The 24,284-nt window shown below is 30.6% G+C and overlaps 2 protein-coding genes across 3 annotated transcripts in view; both read right to left on the bottom strand.

The window, feature by feature from the left end:
* Positions 1–17,237, bottom strand: part of LOC145314160 (uncharacterized) — a 45,792-nt gene extending 28,555 nt beyond the window's left edge. The window contains exons 1-2 of the mRNA XM_080153970.1: positions 17,060–17,237; positions 10,930–11,583 (exon numbers count right to left, since the gene is read on the bottom strand). Of these exons, the coding sequence (XP_080010096.1) occupies positions 10,930–11,399 (470 nt within the window). The 5' untranslated portion in view covers positions 11,400–11,583; positions 17,060–17,237. The remainder of the gene's footprint in view (positions 1–10,929; positions 11,584–17,059) is intronic.
* LOC145314183 (glycine receptor subunit alpha-4-like) overlaps positions 1–24,284 on the bottom strand; it is a 252,330-nt gene that overhangs the window by 128,884 nt on the left and 99,162 nt on the right. The gene's annotated exons all lie outside the window — the stretch shown is intronic.

Raw genomic sequence — 24,284 nt, forward strand, 5'->3', positions numbered from 1 at the left:
TATGTGAAAGGTAAAATTTATGTACACTTTGTTGTATTGGTAAAATGGGGATAAACAAAATCCTTGTAAATCGGTGTGATATCACTTCTGCATATTCATATTAGTAAAAGGGACCAACAGCAATAGAATTAGCGGAGTTGTCTAATATCTAACACATAATTTGTATTTCGCCATTTTTTGGATAGGCCTTCTTTAGATATTTTTTGTAATAAAGGAACACTTAATTGTTTAAATATATCATTATATTCAACTTCTATAAGAAATGTTTTTATTTCAGGTTTTTAGTTACCTTTAGAAATGAAGCTTGATTTCAAACTAAAGAAGTAATTTGAAATACGTCCTCAAGAAAACAAAATTTTATTTTAAAAATTAGGGAATTTTTAAATTTTAGGTATTACTGCTAGTTTTACTTAGATGTCAAGGGTAGGGGAGTAAAAAGTTAAGACGCATTTTATGGGGAAATGAAATACTAATAGATCTATCATTATAAATGGTCAATCAGAAAAAATAATCCGCACAACTTAAAATGAATTTGCATCAGACAAAGATTTTATATACAATCAGTAACATTTTTTTCAATTTATTTTAAAAATTCGGAGAAGGTGGTTTTCAGTGCTCGATATACACTTGAGGGAAAGCACCAATTAATCTGAAAAAGGACCTTGGTTGAACATATTTATTTAGCCATCCTTCAGAAAAAGTAGCTGAATGCTGCAGTGATACTTGATTTGACTTTTCTCCAGAGCACATTTTACTTTTCTGAATTTTCATAAAAAATAGGTTTTTTTTTTCATAATCAGTGGTTTCGATCCAATGAGTGTCCTAACCAACCCCTTGATTTAAGTGTGATAAGTAGACAAAAACCTTCCAAAAACCTATACATAATAAAATCAATCAGCCAAGTCGAATTAAAAACCATAACTTACAAATAAAAAGACACAGATATACACTCGACTGCTTTAGGATAAGTCAAAATTTGATTCCAAAAAATGACAAAGGTTTTAAAATTTATGTTCTATTTCAAAATTTTGACGTATACATTGAAAATAATCAAATTCTTCTTTATTATAAATCTCCATTTTCTACATGTTACCCCTTCAGTAGTAGATTATTAAAATTATTTGTTGAAATATTTAGTTTAAAAGCAACTAATTTATAATAAAAGTACCTAAAGTTATAAAGCAACCTAATAAGAACGTTGTTATTCAACTTTGGATACCAGTCCAATTTTCTAGTCCAATGTCCCCTTCCTAACTTGTATAAATAATGCAAGATAGGTAGATTGCACGATTTTGTATCTAAATGAACAAGCCCTACTAATCCTAAGATTGATATACATGTGACTCTATATGAAGATTGAAATAAGAACATTCACAAAAACTGGATGCTTCATATTAACAAGTTATTATCATACGGATAAATTCTTGTTTGTGGGCGCATGAACAGAGATTACAGATGATATTTTGAGTCAAGGGGTGAGGATTAAAGTAAAATAATAGATGGAGCATGAGCTATATGTAAGTCTGCCCACAGGGTGGGGGACCCTTTCCCGATTTTGTTTTGTGTCTTTGATATAACATCAGAAATATAAACACAAGTCCCTATAAAAGAACGGGAAGCAAATTGCTAACAGACGAAAAGGGTCTTCACTAATTGGTCCAGGTAGTTGTATGGGTTATACATTTATTGGTTGATGTAACAAATTGGAAGGAATGCAGGTTTTTTTTATTCACAAAAAGACATCAAAACCTTTCGACAAAAAAAAACTATTCTCCTTTTTTCAAAACTAAAATGAATGTCAGGAGACTTAACTCCCCAGGACCTGATGGGGCGAAGCCAGGAAAATCCTTTAGAGGCTAAACTTGGAATAAAGACACTGTAGACTAGGGACGAAGCTTTTATTCTTATATGTAATAGATACAAATTTTGTAAAATTTAGAAATAATATTGACATCTTCACATTGAAATATACAATAGTTAAAATAGATAGAAAAAATCATAATACAAACATAGAAGATAGACAGATAGATATATACTAGATAGATAGACAGGTATGTAAGTAATAAAAACTGATATCAGAATAAACAGTCCACTAAATTCTAATCCTAAGATTTGTTGTGTCATCATTGTCGCTTAATGTAATACCCGCAATTTTTTTCTTATTTGCAATAGAACACAATACCAAATAATCATAGAAGGCTCTTAATAATAAGAGTGAATTCAAAGGGAGGGACAGTCCTTGCTCCAGTAATAATTAGCGGTTATAAGATTTTCATGTAATTTCATTTGTGGAGGTGTAGGCACACTCTAAGATTTAATCTCTCTATGTATATAAATTGTATATAGAGCATGAAATAGTAAAAAACACAGAGACATACTTAGACTCATTGTATATTACTCATATGGGATTTACATTTTAATTTAATTTTGACCTCTAAAAATTACAAATCTAGTGGTGGGAGAAAGGGACATTGAAATAATATTTATACCTTTCAGACCCCCCATTTCATTTTTTTTCAATTCTGTGAAGATTTTCTGAATTTTCATATGGCTCAAATATGTAACTTTTCTTAAATTTCATTATATCTATCAAACCTGGCAGCCTCAAGAGCCGTCTTATTTCAAAAATTACATAACATGATCAATTTTTAGACTAAATATAGCTTTTCATTATAAAATTAAGTTTATTCTAACATTTAAATCAACATAAAACTTTTTTGACCTTTAAATATTATTACAGAGTTAGTTTTAGAGATAATTTGCTATGTTTTATTCAGTTTTGGTTCTCTACATTCATTTATAGCCTAAAAACCTTGCTGTTGTACTGTAAAGTTTATTATTACTTTCAAACATGTACAATAAATGGTATTATTCCTTCAATTGAACTTGAAAGGGATAATACAATGTCCGTATAAATTGATGTACACCCCAATGATTATTATAAAACTTTTTGGACTAGTGTAATAAACGGTCCAATTCCCACTATGAAACTCTATCACCTAGTATTAACGAGACTGCTGTTCATAACACTGTAACGTCATGTTAGGCGCTAATTAAGCAAAGAATCCTATTATATAAAGTAGTAAGGTTTTTTTGTCTGAAGTTTAAGATCTCAATAACTACTGAACAGATTGGGTTCGCTATTTCAGGTAAGCTTCACAAAGGTCCTGTCATGGTTTTAGGCTATTTTATTTTCATATTTAAGTCTTGGAATAGTTTTAAGCTATTTTCTCCTTTATATACATAGCCCCCAGATGCTAGAGGGGCAACCACTAGTAAATATATAGAGAGGTACTTTTTTGTATTAGCTAAAGTAACACCCAACACACAACAATCTCTTTGATTGCACAAATTTTGTCTAATACTATTTGTGCATGACAACGAGTGACACCTATTCATGGCTATGGCAGCCCTCCTATTAAGAAAATTAGGATCTACTGCAGTTCACGGTAAAATATTGCTGGTAACAAATATTGCCAAAAATTTATGAATTTTAAAGGCTGCTAGCTGCCAAACGGCTGATCGTACAGATCACGCCCGCACACTGTTTTAAGTGGCATAAGAAGGCCTACAAATAATCTGGAATAGCCATAAACCAATAATGCATAATTATCTCGCCGTGCAGAGAAATGCGCGAAAAAGGCCTATTTTACGCGTTTTTTCTTCAGTGAAGCTTTCCCTGTGCATCATTGGATCTTGGCTATTCCAGATTATTTGTAGGCCTTCTTATACCGCTTAAAATGGTGTGCGGTGATGATCTGTACGTTCAGCCGTTTGGCAGATGGCAGCCTTTAAAATTCAGAGATTTTTGGCAATATTCGTTACCAGCAATATTTTACCGCGAACTGCAGTAGATCCGAAAATTATTAATACCACGCGTCGAGCATAGCAGTACTAGGTACCGTTTTCTAAATCTCAAGTAAGTCTCGATTAGATTCTTAAGGACCTTAGCTATACAAAAAGCATCAAATAAATTGGGATGGGGAGAGGGTTTATGAATGCTCCACTCACGATTGGAGGGATATTTTAGAATGTACATATCATTTTTCTGTTATCACTCAGCGTTTGTCATTGATAATCATCACAGGTACAGGGATAGCACAATGAAAGATTATTTATTCATTCCCCTACTATTTTTTATATATATTGCAACGTTTTTTTATGGGTTTGTGCATATAATTTATATATTTACAAACGATGTCAAATTTTCAAGATAGAATACTCTTGAATATAAAATAATCGCCTTTTTATCCATCCCTGCATTCCTGATAACCATGGACATATAAAACTAACTATCTTCAATGTAACTTCAAAGGGTTTTACGACCGCAGATATTATTGGTTTTTTTTTGTGAGTGAAGCAACGCTACAAACATTTTAAATCATGAATGTAAGGTTTATGAAAGAAACGGATTGGTAGGAATTGAAAGATATGTTATTTGAATCGATTGTAGTTTAAGATATCGTAGAATGGTTGTTTTCTTTTAATTCTTAAATTGCTGCTTTAATTAATTATTGAAGTAAGTTTAATAACAAATTCTTTACTTTAAACAAATAATTGTTTAAACCTAAGAAATATTTGAATCATGACTAAAACCTAGCATACACAAATTGCAATAAAAAATATGACGAAAATCAATATTATTTTGCTTTCCAATGATGTATGAAATCACTTGTGTTGGATATTAAAAAAATACTTGAGCTTTAGTATGAGTGTTTTCATACTAAATCTATCTGGAAATATAAATCAACATTTCACTCATTGAGACATATTCACAAATTTAAATCAATTTTCATTGTTTAATGAAGCGACGTTTAAAGGGGTAAAGGTAAAGGAATTTTTACTCCCTCCTACAAAAAAATTGTTTTGTGAAATACTAAAACCCCTAATTCTACCCCTTTTTAAAAGCTTGGACGTCCTTTTATTACTGTGTACTTTTTCAAAGACTTTCTGTAATATTGAAATATCTTATTTCCTCAGCTAATATTAAAGCTAGATGTATTGAATAAACTATTAATTTTAGTAAATAAAAAGTATTTCTTTATAAATTCCTAACAAATTTTGTGAATAAAGTCCAGGAAAGCTTGACTGTGTAACCATAACACTGCAAGAGACTATGAACTTCAATATAAAGCCAGACCAGTGAAATAGACAGAAATTCCTTGAAAGAACGATTACATCCAATGATCTAATACGCATAGCTTTAATAATAAATAACTGTCAGGAAAATCTACATATATATAGTATAAATTAAGGAAATAAGGGGACAATGGGATGTTTATTACACTAGTCCCCAAAGTTTTATAAAATAATATTTTCTTATTCATTTGGTCAACCACTTTTGGGACTTCATGGATTGTTCATTAAGTTGAGTGCCAATACGTTTTAACCACTAATGTTAATCTACAGAAGGGGTAATTTTGCATATCACTATTGGGAATGTTACTGTACATTAATTCATTGGCAATTGCCTTATTCCTTTAGATTCCTAAGTAAATTACACAATATTTAAGTATACTAGTCTCTGTCCAATCATACATAATGTTCAGACCTTGCTCAAATAAATTAAAATACTACAAATTCCTAAATATAAGAATCAACACAAAAATCATTAAATATAGCTATAAATAGAAAATTTATTGCACGTAAGGTGAAAAGTCAAAAGGCACATTATTATATAGTTTATTAAACTACAGCTTCCAGCTGTAATTTAATAAATTGTTATATTCATTATATTTGCTACTTTTGGAAATTGTAATCCTTTATTTGTGCACATTTTCCGTATAAGTTTTTTTGTGTGTAGATTCTGTGTGCATGTGTGTGTGTGTGTGTGTGTGTGTGTGTGTGTGTGTGTGTGTGTGTGTGTGTTTGAGTATGCGTCTTTATCAGGGATCTAAAGGGATAACACAGTGGATGTACATCCCCAATAATGATAAAAATAATTACCCCTTCTGTAGATTAAAATTAGTGGTTGAAAAATTAGTGTAAAAATTTAATAAAAGTCCCCAAGGCTGTTAAGCTAACAGATAAGAAAATTGTATTATAAGACTTTGCGGACTAGTGTAATAAACAATTCAATGTCCCCTCCTTCCCTGATCTAAATAGATATTTATGTGTTTTGCTTTTCCCTTTTATAATGCGCTTTTTAGAATAAATCATGATTCAATTTGCAATAGAAAAAAGATTTTAAAAGCAAAGTCTCATCATAAATTATAAGTAAGTTCATGTTTTATTTATATGAAAGAAGATTTATTTCATAATGATCAAATTCATATGGTTAATTATATGATGATTTGCTACAATCTATGTTGATACGAAACTGTATAATTGTAACTAGAAGTCCATACGTCCGTTTAATGTCTCAAAAAAAGTATTTTCTTCTAAAGCTAAAGAGACAAAAGAATGAATTGCATATCATATTATGCAATATCAGCTGTAATTGTTTTAAAAAATAAGAAACTAATGCCATAATCTTTATTTTTTATTGGTATAATCTTCAGTTGTCTTCATGCAATAACTCTTGTCCCTTTTAGAAATGAATGAGATATGGAACAAGGATGATAACATCCATAAGTAGTTATACTAATAAATACGAATGGAAATCCGAAATCTAAGAACTATAGAGCAGTGTCATAAAATGAACATTAGACTTGATAAAGTAAATCACGAAACCTTTAAAAAATCTATCAGGTTGTTTGAAGGGAACCGTTAAAATCTAGGAATCGATCTAGCACCCCAACAAATAAGCAAATCATAATGAAACTTTATGAATACATGAAGAGTGAGTACTTATTAAATCCCTAAAACTTTCAGTTGCCCATCTTGAATGGGAGCCGTGAAAATCAAGTTTCTCCGTTAGCATTACGGAATGACTGACGGACGGAGAGACAAAGTGAATTATAGAGAAGCTTCGATACTAAAAATACACCTGAATAAATTCCCCCACCTTTTTGTATACAACAACCCTTTGCCCATGATTTTTGACACAATTGGCCTTGATATAATTTTTTGTAGTTAAGCTAATTTATAATTTACTTTTTCTGTTCGTCCGTAAAGCTATTGGTAAAATATGATTTTCTCGACTGCTATCTATGATACAAAGTAGAACGATGTCTATCTGTCTGTTTGTCTGTATGTCTGTTTGTTTGTCTGTTTGTTTGTAGCGAAGGATCTCTCTAACCGCTGAACCGATCAGGTTCTCCTTCTCATAGGTCCCGGGAAGGTTTATAACTATTTTCTTGGGGGGTGGGACACCCCTAACCCCCCTAAAAAAATTAAATTCCCCCCCGCAAAAAAAAATTTATTTTCTTTTTAAAACTAAAATGAAAATAGTGGGATGGACTACCCCCCCTCCCCCCCCAAAAAAAAATTTAATTTTTTTTAAAAACTATAACACGAAAAATTAGTTTGATCAAACCTCTTGGGGCAAAGCCCCTAGAGGCTAGGGGCGAAGCCGCTAGTTTAAGATATACTGCTGACTTTTTTTAGGTGAAGTTACTCTTAACTAAACAGTATTCAGTAAACAATTAACTTTCCTTCTTTTTGTTTCTTTATGACCACTGAACATTTGCTCTATAAATGACTTTCTACGTTTGTACATTTACGATTTTTTATACTTCGCTACTTATAGATGTTGTCATCCTTGTTTTTATGTTTGTCCCAAAACTGACATGGACTAATATTCAGAAAAATGTGCTGAAAATAAAGAGTATTTAATGGCATAGTGCTATGATTTAAAAAATTAAGCAATCAAAGATGACAAAATCTATTAAAGCGAATATTAAAAATCAGACCTCTTAAATAACAATATTTAACAAATATAAAGTAACAATGCTTTTTAATGAAAGGGATTTATAATTCTGAATAAAATTTGTCACTAAATCATCTAAGATAAAGATAATTTGGATGTCCTAACATTTTAACACCTATAAATCATTCCTAATAGTCCTAGGAATCTTTTTATTTCTCCTTTCCAATGACTGATAATAATTACTTTGCCCCGTTCTATATCCTTTTAATTTTGTGGACAGGACACTAACTATAATGTATGAATACAATATGGTAATGTACAATGGCAGTGGACAATACAGAGTACAAATTTTTGGCAGACTAATCAGCCTTTCTCTTAAGCTAAAAAGTACAAAATTTGTACTAGTTGGTAAATGGGAAGACCAATCTATCTGATATTTACTCTATGGTGTTAACTAACAGTAAGAATTAATGTATGTATAAAATGGGTATACCAATGTATCTTATGTTTACTCTATGGTGTTAGGTAATAGTAAGCATTGATGTATAAAGGTACAGAAAAAAGGTAGACCAATCTATTTAATATTTACTCTATGGCGTTAACTAACAGTAAGCATTGATGTATAATAGTACAGAAAATAGGAAGACCAATCTATCTTATATTTAGTCTATGGTTTTAACTAATAGTAAGCATTGATGTATAATGTTATAGAAAATGGGTAGTCCAATCTATCTGATGTTTACTCTATGGTGTTTACTAACAGTAAGCATTAATGTATTATGGCACAGAAAATGCATAGACCAATATATCTGATATTTGCTCTATGGTGTTAACTAATAGTAAGCATTGATGTATAATGGCACAGAAAATTGGTAGACAAATCTATCTGATATTTACTCTATGGTGTTATTTAATATCAAGCATTGATGTATAATGGCACTAAAAATGGGAAGACCAATCTATCTGATATTTACTCTATGGTGTTAACTAATATTAAGCATTGATGTATAATGGCACAGAAAATGAATAGACCAGTCTATAATATATTTACTCTGTGGTGTTAACTAATATTAAGCATTGATGTATAATGTTATAGAAAATGGGAAGCCTAATCTATCTTATATTTACTCGATGGTGTTAACTAATAGTAAGCATTGATGCATAATGGCACAGAAAATGCATAGACCAATCTACCTTATATTTGCTCTAGGGTTTTAATTAATAGTAAGCATTGAGGAAAATGGCACAATGATGGGTTGACAAATCTATCTGATATTTACTCTATGGTGTTAACTAACAGTAAGCATTGATGTATAATGGTACAGAAAATGGGTAGAACAATCTATTTGATAATTACTCTATGGTGTTAACTAATAGTAAGCATTGATGTATAATGGCACAGAAAATGATGTATTGTGACCACGGATAATGAAATGTAGGAATATGCTAAAACAAAATTAGATCAAATGAAAATCAGGGCTTGGCAGCTATGCCCAAAGTTTCAGCTATAGTTATACTAATGACCATAGCCGCTCTAAAGTTGGATAATCCGCAGTCAACGCATCTACAATAGCATTAGTTGGTAGTAAAAAAAAAATTAATTTTAGCCGCCAATCTTTAATCCAATGCGAATTTATCGAGCTGCCGCTGTGGGGTAACAATCCTCAGCTGCAAAATGTTTTTGTCTGCCTATCTGATATATAGGCTCACAATTTCAAATTAAAGAAGAACTTTGCTTAATTTGATACTTTAATAAACAGATTAATTATAAATTTCTTTAAATAATAGATAAAATTTTGAGCCAATTTATCTGTTACTGTAACCCTGCTCCTTATTCAGTTACTGTGAGTAGATTTGTCAGGCCCTTAAATGTTATCATACTAGATCATAAAAAAGATTGAAAGGGCCCCCATACAAATTTGACAGAAAAGTGTCATTAGGTAGATTAGCTGAAAAGGTCTATTCAAAAAAGCTAACATTTTTAGATATTTTAAGAAGTTTAGTTCAATAGTATTATTAATACTTTAGGGGCCCTAAATTCGAAGGTAGAGAGGATACTGTAAAAGATCCTAAAACAATCCATAGACTTAATTGAAAGAAAAATTGCCTAAAACCATCCAGGGACCTACATGAAGCTTCTCTAACATGAAGAACGCAATTTGTAATATTTCGCAATTTTTTGCACTTTTTCGTGTTGATTTTATTCCATTTTATTTGTTCTAATTTTCCCCCATAAGAATAAGTGAATCTAAGAACAATGGAGCGTACAGTACGCGTGTTTTTAGATGTTTTTGAGGTGCTTTGCAATGACTTGAATGGTTTGTTGATTAGTTGTGACCAAACGTGAACTCATTGTTTATCATCAACTTAACAAGGATGTGCCAATTGAGAAATAGGAGAGCCTCAGTTGGAAGAAAAACATCTTTTATTAGGCCAAAAATATGCCATGCACTAAAAAATACTAAAAAGATTTTTTTATTAATCAAGTTGATGTATATTATTAAAATAAAACTAGAAAAAGTTCCAAAAATGAATATTTTCTAATACTTAATTTTACTTCAGGGGGGGGGGGATCTATAATGCTTTCAATAAAGTAGCTTAAAAACATAAAATGACCCGCAGATCTTGGTAAACCCATAGTTCTTCTTTGTATTTTAGATAAAATATTCCTTTACACCCTCAGAAACGCGCACGCACTTGCAAGCGCCAAAATAAAAATGACAAATGCACAAAATACAAAGCATCTCTCATCAAAACATATTTACAATAAAAATCTACCAAAAAAAATTATGTTTATAAAATCTGCAAATGATGTTTATTTGCCAAATTTGTAATTTGATGATGGACTCTTCATTCAAAATGATAATTTGAAGAATTAAATGCAATAAAGACTTTTTCTTTAAATTATGAGTAATTTTTATATTTTGAATATATCATCTACCTAGATCATAAAAATGTTTTTGTGCTGGAAATTAAAAAGCTTTTCTATAATAAGAATTGTTCCGTCCGTCTGTCCATCCTTAACGGTTAACTATTTTCTTTGATTTATATATATCGGAATGGTCCTATCAATTTCAAACTTCTGACGTTTACAAGAGTTATTGTTCGTTTGTCCTACCTTATGATTTTAGGGCTTTGCTTCGCCTGATGTTGTCATTCTTGTGCATAAGAATGTTTACCTTAACAAAAGTGAATCAATCCTAGCATCAGAACCTCGCCTGGCTGCCATAGCACCGCCGTTCACGATAGATCCCCGCCTAGATCCCGCCGCTCCATCATCACCGCCATAGCCCTTGCTCAGCGAGATCTTCCGTTTCATGTCTTGTTTGGATTCACGACGGGTGAGTGATCCTCGCCGAAGGCCAAGATCAATATTGATTTGGGCATAAGAATCACGCCTATCGCCGTTGTAACCGCCATTGCTAGAAACTCCTCCGTTTACTAATATAGGATTTATTTTAGCGGCGGATCCACGTCTGCGGTTGGATACATCAGCTAAAATGCGGGCATATGAGCCGCGGCGGGAGAGCGGGTCCGCCGCGCCAATTCTAGCCAGCGAACCACGCCGGTCGATGGAACCCCGGCGGTCGACAGAGAAACGATTGGAAGGCGTTTTCTGTCCTTCAATTTGAATCGGTATGATTGCCATTTTCGTTGTTTTCTTCTACAATTTTCTTCGCTTTCTTAGCATAAATATGAACTTGTTTTTTTGTAACAAATTTAAAAAAAAACTAGATCACTTGTTATTTGAATGATTTCTAACTAAACTATGTATGCATCACTTGCTGAAGGTCACTGGTGGGGATGCAGGGAGCTCTTTTTATCGGGTCATTCTGACAAACCATAAATATCAACCAAGATACGGGAAAAAAATAAAACTTGTTTGTGCTTATATCTGACTTTGGTGGGCATAGCGTAGCAAAATAAATTTCCATTTTTTAATTCCGTTTCGATTGATTTCATTCCTAGCCTTTTTGGGAGATTTTTAAAGAGGCAACAAGCCGTTCTATAGATCTTAGAGGACATACAATAACAAACATCCAAATTTAAACCAAGCTACGAATCAAATCTACATACATTTATTATTTTTTACACAAGAACAAAACTAAAAATCGCAGCTACGCTATAACTAGGATATTCCGTATCTCGATTAAATTGTCTATCACTCAAAGATAACTAGAAATGTAATTGATCATCTCATTAACACATAAAAATTTACAGAATTTGCATTACAATTTTAATTTTATTTATTAAGATTAATTTTGATTAATTATAGCAGTATGTCCATTAATATTTTAATTGCAATAATTTTCAATGATGTGCCATTACCCCAACCATCTCTTTTTTCAGAGAGTCATAGTTTATCACAATTTGATCTTAGATTGAAACGCCCCAAAGCTGTTGCAAGCGTTTTACCACGCTCTTGTGTGCGTAGAAACTAAATTTACGGCACCTTCTGAACGATAATTAATTATCTTTTCAATTTTGTTGGCAGGGAGCATTATTTATTTACTTAGAATCAATTAAATTATTTGAAAAAGATTTAATCAGACAACCCACTCTATTGGCATAATTAATTCAAATAACGGATTACCAAATTTTAATCTTTTTTAAACAACCTAATTTTCAATTCCAGTGCAGTTCATTTATATTTAGGTTATGTATGTTTGTCCGTGGCAGTTTGAAGACAGTTTTCATGAATGTCTAAACTTAAAGTTTTAGGCAAGCAAGATTATGGAAAAATATCTTTAAAGTTTGCCGATATTAATATTTGCCAACTTTTAATTTTTTTTTTTAAATTTAATTTTCTTTCGGGGGAGGGGCGCGGATGCGTTTCAGGGGCTATTTATCTTGAGAGGTTGGGTGTTATAAAATTTCTCAGGTCCTTTGAGAGTCTTAAGATTTGAATAAATGGGAACCAGTACACACAAATATCCTGTTACCTTTATCAAAGGATTATCTTTTTCGGAGCCTTGTTTTCTTAGGTATTATCATTCTTGATAGTTAAATTTATTTCAAATTATTTACAAAAATTGGACGATGAAAGAATTAAAAAGAATAATTACAGCTGAGTTATTTTTAAAATTAATTAAATACTGAAATAAAATAGCTTAATACTTATGACAAAAAAAGCCTTATTTTTTAACAAATAAAAGTGAAATATATAAATAAAAATTCTATTAATTGTTTTCTTAAGCTTTGTTATTAAGTAAAAAAGCTAAACCAAACAGAAACATGTAAGCTGTGTATGTTAAAGTAGGGGGTTTATAGCACTGAAGGATTAAAAAAAACAATTACTGTAAGTGTCAAGATATGCATATAATCAGAATAACAGTCGTGTAGTTTCTATGTATCAAACTAAACGTGACTCATAATTTTAGAGGATTTTTTAGTGTTACAAAAGAATAAACTTAGTTTTTCCTTATTTCATTCCCTTGTAAAATAGTTTAATTTTTGTTTATTCCCATAGTGGGTATACAATAGACTTAACCCTACGGGGCTGTGGATATATTGAGACACAAAAACCTTACTAAAATTATAGATTTTCTAGAAAATGGACGTTGAAATGGACGTAATGTTCTATTTAGCAGTGCATCTACTCTATAATTAGCGTACAAGTAGGAATTAAATAGGATATGCTTTAATGCTCTGTAAGTTGTACATCTAATCTACGACACTTGATATTTAGAAGTCTGGATAATTCAATCTCAAAATTACTTAAATACACTATTCTTACAAACTTACATTTTAAGATATTTGTAGAGAGATGCTTCACTTATGATATTATGCCCAATCGTCGACTGACCAACCCCAAGTGTAGGAAAGTTTCGCATTTATGAACATTGTGGGTAAGACTGCTTTACAGCCACCTGTCTTTAATGTTATATTTGTGTTCTACTTTATTTGTAGTTAAAATAGATACTTTTTTCTATTCTGCAAAAATTGCATTCGCTACAAATGACTGAAACTGTACTTGTTATATTCATACGAATAACTTTTATTAAAAGAATCTTTTTAAAAAAACAAATAAGTTCAATAATTAAAATCTCCTAAAACGGATTCGTGCAATTATTTTTTTTTTTGTAAAACTAATGTTCATGTAAATTGTACATATGAATTTTTGGCATAATGCATGGAATGTATTTTTGACATTTCATTCATTTATTTGGGTATGTTAGTGGTACGTCACTTAACTAGGTAATGGATATTTTATTACTTGGATCTTAAACCAGATTTTCATGTACTCTGATAAAGTGATGCTTGCAGCTGGCTAAAATAACGATTCCCCTCCTTCCACGCACTTTACCCCCATGCCCTCCCCTCCTACTGGATGAAAGAATTGACCAATAGATGATATCTATATTTACAACCTAAATTTTCCCCTGTCAATATATTCACGTATTCTATATCCAATGGTACGTCACATAAATAGATTTGGATAGGTAAATAAAAAAATGTAAATAAGTTGAGGTTTAATTTGTTCTAAAGAGCTGTAAAACTTTTTGACTAATCCTAATTAAAATAAATACATATTATCAGTTTTCCCAAAAAGAACAGCTATTGTCATAAATGGTAACATGTAATAACATGAAAATAGAACAGTAAAATTGATGTTTGATAAATTTTAGAAATACTTTTTATTTTTGCAGGTATTGTAAATAAATCACTCATTAAACATGATCTCATGATATCTCACTTATAATTAAAAGTTAAGTTTAAGTGTAGATTGTAACTAAAATTCTAATAGCTTGGAAAAAAACTGCAAAATTCAATAAATCTACCAACACTAAATGATTTTGTATGAAAGTAATTATTTAATTAATTAATCAGGGAAAAACATTCATTTTATAATAGCGTAGCTTTTCTATAATCAGGTTGTAATTTTCTACTTTATGTATTTGTAGGATAGAAATGATTAGATGATCATAAAATTTTAGAATTACTAAAAAATCATGTATAGCATCGTATTACACACAATTTTATATGAATAATAAAATAAAAATCATTAAAATTAAAATGTTTTGTTAGCCCCGAGTGGCCAAATGTAGTAATCTTATAATTTTTCATGATAATACATAAGGAAAGTTGTCTATAAAACGATACGATAAATAACAATTATAAGTTATTGTTTATTTAAATTTTCTTGTTTTTGCTTCGCTACCCACATAAAATTAATTGTCTCTGTTGATATTCCCTTAATTAGGAATTTTTGCATTGCGTGCTTTTTTACAAAACTTAATTGAGTTTGATGAAAAAATTTTTACTTGCAAATTGTAAATAGCTTTTTTTATTAAAATTCAAAATTAGTCCACAGATAATAAAGGTAAAAGTGTTGTTTTACAGAAAAGGTATTGATTGAGTTATATATCAGCTTCGCTTCAAATATTCAAAAAAATCCTTGAATAAAACCCAATTATAATTGTATTGGCTGAATGAACTGTCCTCTCTCTCTCTTTCTCTCTCTCTCTTTGCCCTTCTTAAAAGCGTGGCTTTTCTAACAATTACAAATTGTTGAGGATTCCATTGACAATATGCCATAATGTAGAAGGTATTTAATCCAATATATCAATTACCAGTACGATTAAAAAGATATTTTTAAAAATTAGCTTTTTTGTTATAAACAAAATGCTGACTATTAATTGATTATTTAAAACCTAACGGATAAAAGCACTATTAAGTTTTAATTGTTTAGGTTTGCTTTTCTTTTAGTCTCATTTTTGGGTGACTTTACTTGCAAGAATGTTGTCATCCTTGTTTCCTATGTGTTTCTATGCCAATTATCTGCGATGTTGATCAAAATAATTTTCAAACCTGATTGATAAAACCTTCAACATTTTACATGTGCATAAATTGGCAGGGAGAGATGGGACAATGGGCTGTTTATTTCAAAAGTCCCCAAAGTTTTATAATAACGATTTCTTATTCGTTGGCTTAACAACATTTGGGACTATTTTTGAATTATAATTGGTTGGTTCATTAGGATGTGTGTCCAAACGTTTTAACCGCTAATTGTATCTACATAAGGGTATCTTTGCATATCATTGTTGGGGATGTACACTATTAATGGCCTTTGAGATCCCTAGTATAAGTTGGACCCAGGGGCGTGTATAGGGGTAGGGTTAGTTTGTCGTGTATAATCATCATTTTTATTATTAAAATTATGAAATCTTTAAATACTAGAGGAACAAAGACTAACTTTTTGAAAAAAGATATGTTGTTGTTGCTTAATTAAGGTCTTTTAGAAAATTAAATTATGGGAACGGGGTTCAAGGGTTCTAGAAAAGCCAGATTTATCTTAAGCTTTGATAAATCTTTGGGCGAATTTATAACTAACTATATTCTTGATATATTTATTACTACTCCCTTTCAAATAGCCTAAAACCTCACAGAAAAATAGTGGAGCAATTCAGCCGTTTACGAGATCTTAACGAGCATACATAGTTACTAACATACAAACAGAAATCAGGCTACGTTAGTATATAGGATAGTGAGTCATGTAATCAGCACATACATTTAGAATAGTATGCAAAAAATATCAACATATTATTTAATTTTACCATCTGCGCCTTTTTAGTACAAGGACCTTCAATATTTTGCATATAAAATTGCACAATAATGATGAAAAAATATCAAATTTAAAATATCAATATTTCCTGTTTTGGTTTCATGCATTGAATTCAATTATTTTAGGATTAACTCTTTTTAGGATATAAAAGTGATTTTTCAAAGGGATAAAAAAAATCATAATGATTATAACTACTATTATAAATACTAGCGCCTTCGCCCCTAGAGGCCTCTAGTTAGCTTTAAAACTTTGTAGTGTAATTATTAATCTTGATTGGGTTGTACAAAGTAAAAGATTAAAAATCTTTCCAGCAATGATTTAAATCTACTAAAGGGTTAATTTTCTTTATCACAATTTCAGGGTAAACTAATTTATCTCTCTTGTTCCAGCCCTTGTTTTTATTCTTTTTTAGCATATTTCTTAAGCCTCATAAGCGTGGTTAAAGATAGGACTCCGAACAAATTATCTGTCTAATTTACATGAAACTTGTTTACATTGTGTGTATAATGTCATGTAATGAAAGTCCAACAAGCAAGCAAGACTTTTATATCAGCTTTGTTAATTTTGATATGGAAATTGTGTCCAAACATTAGGAATAATTGATAAATTGCTAAAAAAAAGCACATTGTATTATTTTGTACCCAATAATTAACAGATACGCCTCCGGGAGACGAAAAACAATAAATAACTTTACATTATCCTTAATAGATTTAATTTTTCACAATTTTGGTTGATATTTTTGCCTTTTTAAGCTGAGGTCACTACACTCATTTTCTTGTATTTTTTTCACAGACTATATTATTGTCATCTAAACATTAATTTTGTAATATTATCTATTTTTAATTTTTTGTGCTAGCGAAAACTAAGACTGTGCGAATAGATATACACACATCCGCACCTCTAGACGCTACACAATCAACTAACTGCTGTTGGAGTCAATGGTTGTTGGGGGGCTGTTGCGCGCTGCTTGGGGTGACCTACGCACTGCGTATGTGCGAGTGTGTGTGTATGTTCGTGAGCGTATGTGGAGTATTAAACCCATAATTTGTCCGATTTGATAAAAAAGGAACAAGGTTGACAGCAGTCATTTGGAGCAGAGGAAATATAAATTATTTGAATTGCGTTCTGTTTTAAAACATTTATTTGCTAAAAACATTTTAAAGGCTATAAAAACTAAATATTGATAAAGGACAGTTAAGTTTACAAGTTTAAAGTCGGAAAATCTTACAGAGAAATTTTAGATGAAAATGTTAACAATAGAGATAATCTTACAAATTGTCAAATAAAAACAATCCTGAATCTAAATATCTCGGAAAATGCTGGTCCAAATTAGTTTTACTTTTCAGGACAGCATTAAAAATGCCTTGGGGTGGTTTTAAGCTATTTTTCAGATTTGCTACCCTTCCCTAAAGGCTAGGGGAGAAACAACTAGCATATTGAGAAATCAGCAAATCTTTTTTTAAGATATTTAAATATGAGCTTTAATGCTTTGCGTGTCGTCTGTACAACATTAATAACTTGACTTGTAGATCCGCTTGATATATACTAAAGTTAACTGTAAAAATGCTACGCTTTCCCAAAACTGAAGGTAAAAAGAAATAGTGTGATATAAGTATAATGGCAAGTATGTATAAGGATATTACAAGAATGAAAACACCCATAACTTGAACACAATTCATCAATTCATCTACATGCAAAAGACAAACGAACAAAAGGAGTTTTAGACTAGATTCGTATTAGTTATAGGAATCTTTTTTAGAATATTCGTACATCTATCTTTATTAGCAACCAAGTAATAACGAGACTTATCTTTAACGAAGTTAACGGATGGACAGACAGACAGATATGAGGACACATCGAGTATCTTTGCAAGATTGATATAAAAATGTAACAAAACCCCAAATTTGTGGAACTCTTTTTATTAGAAAAGGTCTTGCACTCCTATAATTTGATTATAGTTTAAACAATAACAAAGTAAAACAAAGCATTAATAAGAAAAAGGTTTCAATAGTATTTTAACCAAAAAAAGACTAACTTTTTTTAGGTGGCATATTAAGAATCCATGCCCCTTCTCAAAGGGCCTCATTTTATACAAGTGTTCGTTGGGATAGGTTAGGAAATATTTAGAAAAGCACTGCAGATCATTTACCCAAGAGTAAAGCCCTACAGAGTTAAAGCTGTTTCCCAATTCTAATACCATACAAGACACATATTTAAGGAATTAATACAAAAATATATTTAAGCTAACAGATTTTTATTTTCTTATTGTTATTCTCTTTATTAACGTAATTGTCCTTGTTCATGTCGGATATACATACGGACAAAGAAACTTTGTTTAGCCTTGTCTGTTTGTCTGCTCTGAAATTCCAATGCCATGATACCTTTGTTATAAGTATATTTGGCTAGCTGTAAACCAGCGTTTTATTCATTTTTTTGTCATAAATGTTTTTTACCTTTTTTACAAGCTACGAAATCCAGTAGATGTGCTATGACTTACACACAAAAACAAGTTTAGTGAAATCAAAGAAAATCAGAATATGAAGAAATCAAAATTTTAACGTTTAGGATTGCATCAAAATATTTCATCATAGCAATATATTTTTCCCGCACAAAATATTTTTACCTTTTTGAGGTGGTCCTTGCCATGGATGATAATAATTGCACACTAGTCTTGTGTCATGTTACAGGTATTCTTCATATAAGGACAACAATTTTCAATTTTATGATTGCAAAAAATCTTAAAAACTTATTATTGTTATTATCTATGCCTTTATTTGGTTTTAAAGTATTTAATATTTTTCCTTCAAATAATTGAAAATAGATTTTTTTTTAATACTTTGTTTAGTTTTGGGACTAGACAATGGACGATAAATCGATGAACACCTACAATTAGGTTAAGAAAAATTACCCCATATGTAGATTTAAACCATTGCATTGGTAGAAAAGTTTGGACATACTAGTTTTTATTACACAATCATAAGTGCTCAGTGTTGTTTTGTCAACAAATTAAAGAACGTGTTAATATAACTTTAGGTACCAGTATAATTACAGACTATTGTCCCCTCCCTCCTTGTAAACTCTGTAACCAGGGTTTTCTGTTTCAGCACATAGAGCATGTTTAGGCAAATACTCAATAATCAAATAACCGCGACTTTAAAGTCAATAATTTAAAAAAAATTTTATTTTACAAGACCTAAACTTATAAGCAAAATCTTTATTATCATAATTATGTATAAACAGTTACTTCTTTAAAAATCTTTGGAGTACTACAGTAGATATAGTAAATGATAGCTTACTCCCATATATAAAAAAGTTTTTTCAAAATAACCTAAAAAATTGTTTTTTGACTATCAACAATAATGTATAAACAGCTTGACTTCTAAATACTAATTTTATTCTACAGTATCTATGCAGCATAACCTTATTCTAAATACTTCATCTATAAAAGTAAGCTTTAATTTTGAATGATAATTTGATAAAAAAAGAAAATAGTTTTTTTTCATATAAGAATGTTAAATATTAAAATCTATGTATATTAATGTATTTTAAACACCTCCCCCCCCCCTGCTGATATTGTCTCTTGCTAAAAAAATCCCTTCCAGTTTATTTTTAGCATCCAACTAAACTCAAGGTTGATCATATTATTTTCTTCTTTTTTTAGCAACATTTTCTGCCTTTATAGTTCTACAAATTTCTTTATTTTTACCTATCTTTTAATATGTAAATTAAATTAATATGATTTATGTCATTTAGACTGATGAGGGTGCAATGTCCACCGAAATATATTTCAATAAATAGCTGGGACGTATCAAAGACTTTTTCAATCAGTGAATTTATCAAAGTCATTAATTTGTTTAAACAGCCTTGTTTTTATTTGACTTTTTGCAGTGCAAAATTTACACTTTCTAAGAAAATCATTTCATTTATTTATTTACTATTGCGTTTCTATTTAACCAAACCTATCAATCTATCCATCTAAATATCATCTATAAATCAGTCTGACTATTAGAGTATCTATCTATTTGATTTACTATCTTTCAAGCCAGAAATTATCATCCAATTATCCACATTCTTTGCTTGTAAACTTTTAGGCATAAAATGGTTCTGGGTCAGTTGAAAGACAGGGAAATATTTTCAGCAATTCAATTTATTTGAATCTTATAATGCAGCTATGTATTTATAGTAAATATATGTATCAGCAGCCATCCGTCAAATTCAGCCGCTAAATTTACCGCCTTTGTTTCTAACAATTTCAACAGTTCGCAGCTGAGCCGTCCTAAAATTTGGCAAGGATGCTTAGATTAGATTTTTAGATTAAACTTACTTTCTTCATTCTGACTTCACTAATTTTTAATCTTCAAAACGCATTTACTGTAAAATATTTTGACATAATAATTGCATAAATAAAATTAATCTTTGAATTTTTGTTCCCTTTTCCTGTGTTAGTTTTACCCTTGTGCATAATCTTTGTTGGCTCTTTAATTTTTGTATGACCACCCAAACTCAAAGACCCACTTTTGTTTCTGCAGTAGCGAAGCCTCTCTTCAAAACCGTGATGTAAGCTAATAGTATATGAACAATGAAGATATGACAATATACACACATAGGTAGCGAAGCAAAGTTACGGCTCATTTAGTTAAAAATAACTATTGGCTTCGCCTTATGCTTCTAGGGGCCCTAGGAGATGGTGGTGAGTATTATTAAACATTCATTTTTGTTTTTTTAAATATTTTTCTTTAAAAACTTACCATAGAATTTGAAACCCTTTTTTCACATAAGGGTAGATGCTCAATGATAATGACAATCTTTAAAAGAATATTGAGAAGTCTATATTTGTGTAAAGGCTTGAGAAAATCTTAACATTAACTAAAGCTTAACGATCGGACAGACAGATGCATAAATTAAGTTATATAATAGCTTCGCAACTAAAAAGGCAGTAAAGAATATTTACTTTGATAGTTACACCCATTCATTAAGCTTTAAAGTTTCTTCTTTTATGTAAATTTGACCTCCAGGGGTGGCCAAATTTTAACTGCGAATAACCCCAGAGAGGAAGGGAAGCTTATAATATATACATATAAAAAATACCTTTTTTACAAAAGGGAAGATATCATTAGAGCTTTTATACTTTAGGACTGATTTTAGTGGGGAAGCCAACCTATAGCTCACCATGTCATAATGACTGTCTTTCTATAGCGCTATTTCTTGTGATTTTCTGATATAATATTTTTTGGTTATTGTTTAAAAATCATTGCTGCCAATGTACGTAAAAGTTTTATATTTTCATCTACACAAAAGGAACCTAGTAATAAAGTCTAACTTTTTATCTTTGTGACGTAACAAAAATCGAAGGATGAGAGGGGAGGTGGGAAAGAAAACCCCTAAAAAAGAGATGGATTATTGTTACGTCACAAAGATAAAAAGTTAGACACTATTACTAGGTTCCACAAAAGCATCTTTTTTTACCTTGCATTTAGGAAATAAAATAGTTTTAAATTTGTCATTAGCTATTCTTATTCCCTTGGTTAAGATTTTCATTTTACATCACCCTTCCCTTTACTATGCAATATTTTTGTTTAGAGTATGTGGTAAATTTCAAAATAAATTCTTAAGCAAACTTGAAAGATTTATTATCGTTTTTAGATGCGTAGCATCTCTAATATGAACTACTGGCGGCCCACGAGACCTCTAGAGTTTCTTGAAGAGGTGTGGGTTGAATTCGACCCCCCGCCCATTTTTATTTTAGTTTTAAAAAGAAAAAGTAAATAAAATTCCCCTGATCCCCCAAAAAAAATCGAGGGTTGGGAGTACCATCCACTAAAATTGAGAAGAGCTATATTGTAAAGGAGAACCATATTGATTTAGTGGTTAGGTAGATCCTGTTACTTTTATATAAGGATTTAAAAATCAGAAGCATAATGATTAAGGGAGGAAAGAGATATTTAAATGAAATAAGTGACTGAAACGAAATTTTTTTCTTTAGCCTATTATTGCTGCTCTACTTGTTGATGTAATCATCCTTGTTAGTAGCGAAGCTACTCCATAATTCGAAATATCCGTCCGTCCGTCTAAAACAGAAAAGTGAAACGTGATTTTCTCGGCTTCTATAAAAGATAGAGAGCTGAAATTTTCAGGGATTAATTATCTTAACAGTCTTCATAGTTTCACCAAGTTTCATTAAGATTGGACAGTTGGTTAGGGTGCTAGATCGATTCCTACATTTTTTAGTTTTCATGATTTTTTCAACTCCTATTCAACACAGATGACTGAAATTTTCAGGGATTGAATACTTTTATATTCTGCATACTTTTATTAAGTTTTATCGAGATTTGCTTATTGGTTAGGGTGCTAGTTCGAATCCTAGATTTTTAGGTTTTCATGATTTTCTTCGAGATAGGTGGCTGATATTTTTAAGGATGAAATATATTCACAATTTAAATATCCCCACAAAGTTTCATTAAGATTTGCTGAGGTGCTAGATCAATTCCTAGATTTTCGCAATATAAATTTTATAAGGTTTCGTGATTTTTTAGTTTAATGTTTTTTTTAATGAAGCTGCAATAAAGTTAATTTTTTCCGGATATCCATCCACAATTTTTAAGCTTCGCTACTTATGGATGTTGTCATCCTTGTTTAAATGTAGGTAATAGATGCAAGATTTTACATTAATCTTATAAAAGATTTTTAATCTTGTCTATGGAATATAAATGGTAAAGTAAAGGGATAGGAATATGAAAGAAAATCAATCTCCCTCAAAACTAGGCTATGGGTAGACTAAATCATTGGGGGGAGTTGGGGGGTTCTTATCTTCTTCTTCCAATGGTTTATCTTCTAACAATATTAAGCTTACAAATGTAAAAACTGGTTTACAATTTTTAGAGGGAAGATTTATAATTGTTGATTGTCTTATCCCTGCATCCCTGAGTAAGTATAAAGGTTTTACAAACTTTCCCCTGGAAACTTTAAACAATATTTTTTGTCCGTGAAAATACTTTAAACTCAAGTTTTAATTACTTAAGATTCTAATGGAAATTGTTGTCTAGAGAGACAAATTTTTGAATGAATGTAATCACATTATTGAAGTTCTGTTAATAGATATAGGATATACATATAATCTTTAATATCTAAAATTGACCAGGGTTATGACCCCTTAGACATGTCTAGGCATTTTACAATTTTTATTGCATTAAAAAGTTATAAATTTGAGGTACTTAGGTTTGATCATAAATTAAACAAGGATAATTTCTTCCAAAGGCAAATCTAAACATAAATAAATAATTTGGGGTAAAGAAGAAGACAAAAACAGAATTCTGTATAAACAAGCTTTCCAACCGAAAAGATGGAACTTATAGAGTAGCTTTGCTTTTAGTATACCTTACTATTATTAGGCACTGTATTGAAGTAGTTTTAATAGTTTTTTTTATAAATATAAAAGATGAATTTCCTGACAAATGAAATTATAGAGTAGCTAGGGTACAGAAACTGTTTACTGTTAGTAAAATAAACATTGTACACAAATAATAATATTCATTTTTTAGTTAGTAAATGCTTTGTACAAGGATGACTAAATTCATAACTAGCGAGGTTTGAAATAATTAAACAAAACAAAGAAAAGTCAACACTTTATCGGACCAAATAAACATAAAAAATTAACCCCAAAAATTTCTACTACCCCCAAAAAATATGTAAAAATGTAATGTGCATTTTTTACATGACACCCTATAAGTCAGATGTATAAACATAAAATGTAAAATGAATTATGTGAAGTCATTAGCATCACTTAAAGAGTGACAAAGACACGCCGCTTAGACACTTGGATACTGTTTCATAAGGTTGCGAAAAATTCAACTCATGTCCAAAAGTTTGTGTGTGTGAGAGAGAGTTTTCAGGTTTCATTGCAGGTTTCAAGCAATTTTGTAGAAGTTGGGTCAACTTTCAAATATATCTATATTTCCTTTAAAATAAATC

This window comes from Acartia tonsa, chromosome 3 (genome assembly GCF_053477335.1).
Source record: "Acartia tonsa isolate MP-2025a chromosome 3, ASM5347733v1, whole genome shotgun sequence".
In the NCBI taxonomy this organism is placed as follows: domain Eukaryota; kingdom Metazoa; phylum Arthropoda; class Copepoda; order Calanoida; family Acartiidae; genus Acartia; species Acartia tonsa.